The 4,180-nt window shown below is 40.5% G+C and overlaps 1 protein-coding gene across 1 annotated transcript; it reads right to left on the bottom strand.

Moving 5' to 3' along the window:
* Positions 1–521: 521 nt before the first annotated feature.
* On the bottom strand, positions 522–3,522 carry LOC121994022. The gene is made up of 4 exons (XM_042548216.1): positions 3,229–3,522; positions 2,700–2,812; positions 830–1,009; positions 522–743 (listed from the first exon to the last, which is right to left on the bottom strand). The coding sequence occupies exons 1-4, from the start codon at positions 3,383–3,385 to the stop codon at positions 609–611; spliced, it is 585 nt and encodes a 194-aa protein (XP_042404150.1). The 5' UTR covers positions 3,386–3,522; the 3' UTR covers positions 522–608.
* Positions 3,523–4,180: the final 658 nt, after the last annotated feature.

Raw genomic sequence — 4,180 nt, 5'->3', positions numbered from 1 at the left:
TAGCTTGACATTTGAATTACTAAATTTTGATTCATTGTAACAGATCATTGACCAAAGAAGGCAGATTTAACAGGAGGTTGGCAACTTCAAACAGTAGAGTAGTGAGGAGCTGGAGATGAAAAAGTGGTAGAATGAAGTGGAAGAAGATGGCCAACATTTTGCAAAACTTTTTTGTCCTTTGGCACTAGTTATTAATGCATACATATCAAGGAATTTCTATTATTGCATCTAATGATTTTCTTAATCAACTTTAACTTACCCAAACAAATACAATGCACAAAATAAGATGAGTAAATAGCTGAAACATTCTCCATGACGAGGCATTCCTTTCAAAGATGAGGGAAAGTGCAGAAGATTGCAGTGCTGCGAAGAAGCACATCACGACATTCATGGTGAGTTTGGCTGGGTAGATCTCACAGATGGATGCCTGAGAATACTCATGATTAACATAACGTAGTAATTAAAAGGGAAGTGACAACACAAGGGACACCATTGACGCAATACCTGAAGAACAAGCGATACACTGCATGCAAAATAGCCGAATAGCATAAGAGCAGAGCCTTTAAGCCAGGCATCGCCTTTCTCAGGACTTTCGAAATGAAGTTGGATCATAGGTGAAGTAACAAAGGCCCCCAACAAAATGACCTTTCCAAAATGTGAAGATCAGGGCACCAGTGATGTAGAAGATGGCCCCTGCAAGCTTGGCCCTCCCTCTTACAGTCTTCAAGTTGAGCTTTTCCATCCTAAGCAAAAAAAGACCAAATATAGAATGATATTTGAATGAACTAAATTCACTGTAAAATTACTTGGAATTAATATCTGAATCAACCTCAGTACAATTGCCAATAAGAAAGTAAAAGCAGGAATGACATTGCCCAAGGCACTGGCAACAGTTGGAGAAATGAGATGGAGTCCAACGTAGTATACATTTTGCTGAATTGTTATACCCAACATAGCAAGAATGAATATTTTTAGCATGACACCAAATGAGAAGCTGGGTCTTCGATTCCTACAACCATGAGATGAGTTTAAAAACATTCAATTTGTAGTCATATATCTTATTCTCAACAATTCTAATGAGACATGCTCCTTGAACCTTTCGAGCACATAAGCAAGAGGAGCCAAGATGAGTATGGCAATAAGGTGCCTGTACACTACGAAGACAAGTGCACTTAGTCCTTGTCCTAATGCAAGCTTGCCGAGGATGCTGGATCCAGCATACGCGAACTGGGACACAATCATATAGAAGTATGGAGTACATGCTTTCACAGAGGCCATGATCTCCTCACCAAATTGTTTGTTACAATTTTTATTGTCCTTGGTTCTTTATAAAGGAAGAAAATCATATTGATTCTATCAAACAAACAAGTCTAAGATAGACAAATGCTTTGAAAGCTATGAATAGAAAAAAGATGAGAGAAAAGCAGGCAAACAAGTGCCAACAAGCTACATCAGACTCCTCTAACTGTTGTATTATTTTCTCCAGCAATCAGACAAATAAATCATCTCGTCGACAAGATGAAGACGACTAGGGAGAAAAGCAGGCAAACAAGTGCACTTTATTCTCGTCAACTAGGGTTTCTGGAATTGAACAAGAAGAAGAAACCAGGCATACCTTTGCTATCAATCTCGTCGACATGGCTCTCCTGACCTTTGATTTTGATGCTGAACCATTTTTTGATGAAGGCCTTAGACCATGACAGCTGCTCCCAAGAAAGTGAGGAAAGAAAACATGCCCAAATTGAATATGGTTCAAGAAGGAACATGATTTCCAAGGAAACCAAGCTCTGCATTTTAAGAAAGAAGTTCACTTAAAATAGTTGTTTTTAGTTAACTTGTGAACTAAAAAAGTCTGATCATCATCTAATTCTTGTTAGCCATCTCTGCTCACTATTGAATATGGATCTGATAGAGAAATTCAAAAAATATGAACAATTGAATGTTTTCGCTTAATCAACATGAGAAGATGTAAATTACCTCTAGGATTGATGGTGCATATGGTGTTCTTTTCAAGACTTTTAGTCACTCTGCAAACATGTCAAGAGTTTGAAGATGGACAAGAAGATTAATTTACCATGAAACAAATAATATAAAGCCGAAATAAATAAATGCTTAGGACATATTTGAAGGAAAACATCAAATAGCAAAAGATGAGATTATACTATGTATATCCAGCCGTGGTTATATTTCTTCAAATTTATTAACATATAAAGCAGTGGTATTCAAATTGTTCACACATGCTATTAGTCTGCCAAGAACATCATCAAATTTTAGTAATTCTTTTGCAACTTTAACAGAAGCATCAATTGCTTTAGAACTTAGTTGTATTTTTCCTTCTCATGAATACATCAAGTAAATCAGTTGTGTTTTAGAACTGTGGGAAACAACACCCAAGGTGAGACATGCATAAGACTTACAGAAAAGACATACTGTGGTTGCAGAGCAATCATCTAGTAGAAATCAATTCACTAACAATTATTGAATTAAATCAGAGATGTAAACCAGAGACACGCAGGTCACTCTAGAATAATCATTAACAGTGGTTGAACTAAAGACAAGATGTAAACCAGAGAGACAGAGAGATAGAGGGGGAAAAAATGCAGGCAATGATTTGAATGGCATCCGGGCATCTGTAAATTTCCAGAAAACCAGATGTATTGATCACAATAGAAGAAATTAATGAGCAAACAATGAGCTACCTCAATGTCATCAGCAAGGTCGCTGCCGTGAGAAGGAAAGGATCCCATACTTTGGCCATTTTTATTCCAAAGTGATATGTCTTTATCGTCACCAGCACTAGCAACCACTAGGTCTGCACGAACAAAGATTAAACTTTAGTAAGATTTTTCCACCGTAAAAGTCAGCCACCATCCGCTGGATTAACAAAATTAACTAAGTTATACAAGATACAAAATAAACTTGAATGATGAGTCATGGGAAAATTAAATTCTGGCGGCACTAGGCAAGGATGAAACATGCCCTTATACAATTCGAATAGTGTAGATCCAAGGCAAAGCAACAAATTTCCAAGAGAAGTAAAAAATGAAGATACGCAGTTTCCTAGTAATTTTGCTTCAGAGAGTAACGCATCCCAGACTATCGGGGGGAAAAAAAGAGAGGCTAAAATCGAGCAAACAAAACCCTCCGACACAAGCATAACAGAAATGCATAGCAAAGAGGAAGCAAACAGATAGTGCGATATAAAACTAAGCGGGAAAGCGTTTTTACTGGTGTGGTTCCACTTGACGGAGTTGATTTGAGATCCGGGGGAAGGCGTGTAGATGAGGGTGCAGGGATTGTCGGCATCCACCGTGACGTCGAAGAGCTTGACGGTGTCGCTGCCGCAAGTGGCGAGAAGCGAAACTGATGAATCCACGAACCGCATCTCTCGATTTCTCCTCGCCAGATCCACACAGCAACGGACAGTCCACTAGGGTTAAAAATTGGGGAGGAAGACGAGAACTGAGAACATACCCCATGGGAGGAGTTGACCCATGCTGCTCCCATGCTGTAGGAAAGAAAAGCCATCATAACCGCAAGCTCGAACAAGACACCGACTTCTAGACATAGACGAGCTTCCTTACGTACCAATTCGATGGGGGAAATCGAGAAGGGGCTCTTTTCGTAGAAGACCCCGATGGACTAGGAGCCCTCGCTGTCTGGACGACACCCGATGAGGGTCGGATCGGGGGTGCGTTGAGATGCAGAAATGACGAACCAGTAGAAGACGATGGCGACAAGCCCGGATGCGGTTATAGAGCCGAGGAGGAAGGCCACGGGGAAGGGGATCGGCCGAGGAAGCTCCAGCCCTACGTCAGCCCGATCCGCGGCGACATGTAGCCCCAAAAGCCCCTAGAGCGCATCCCTAAAAGGAGGATGCGGAGGATTAGGGTTTCGCGAGGAGAAGCCCAAAAGAGAGTGCGCTAAGAAAGTCCTCGCCAGAATTTTAGTTCATAGACACCGGGTTTTAAAAACCGCGGTTAAAATCAATGTCTATTAATGAAAAAAAAGGCGCTCATAGACACCGGCTAAAAAAACCGATGTCTATGAGCGAAAATCTGCGCTCATAAACATCGGTTTTTGGAAAAACTGGTGTAAAATACTCAAAGACATCGGTTTTTGCTTAAACCCGTTGTTGTTCCACCGATGTCTATGAGGGTTTTTCTTGTAGTGTAGTGGG

Source organism: Zingiber officinale, chromosome 6A (assembly GCF_018446385.1).
Source record: "Zingiber officinale cultivar Zhangliang chromosome 6A, Zo_v1.1, whole genome shotgun sequence".
Lineage (NCBI taxonomy): Eukaryota > Viridiplantae > Streptophyta > Magnoliopsida > Zingiberales > Zingiberaceae > Zingiber > Zingiber officinale.
Note: the sequence above shows the minus strand (reverse complement) of the source record. Positions and strands in the feature narration are given on the sequence as shown.

What these genes read in the sequence shown, in the direction of transcription:
- LOC121994022 (XM_042548216.1), bottom strand. Translation starts at nt 3,385, where the DNA reads ATGCGGTTCGTGGATTCATCAGTTTCGCTTCTCGCCACTTGCGGCAGC. An exon ending in CGTCAAGTGGAACCACACCA is followed by an intron (nt 2,813 to 3,228) that starts GTAAAAACGCTT and finishes TTGTTCGTGCAG; the next exon opens with ACCTAGTGGTTGCTAGTGCT. An exon ending in TTATTGGCAATTGTACTGAG is followed by an intron (nt 744 to 829) that starts GTTGATTCAGAT and finishes TTTTTTGCTTAG; the next exon opens with GATGGAAAAGCTCAACTTGA.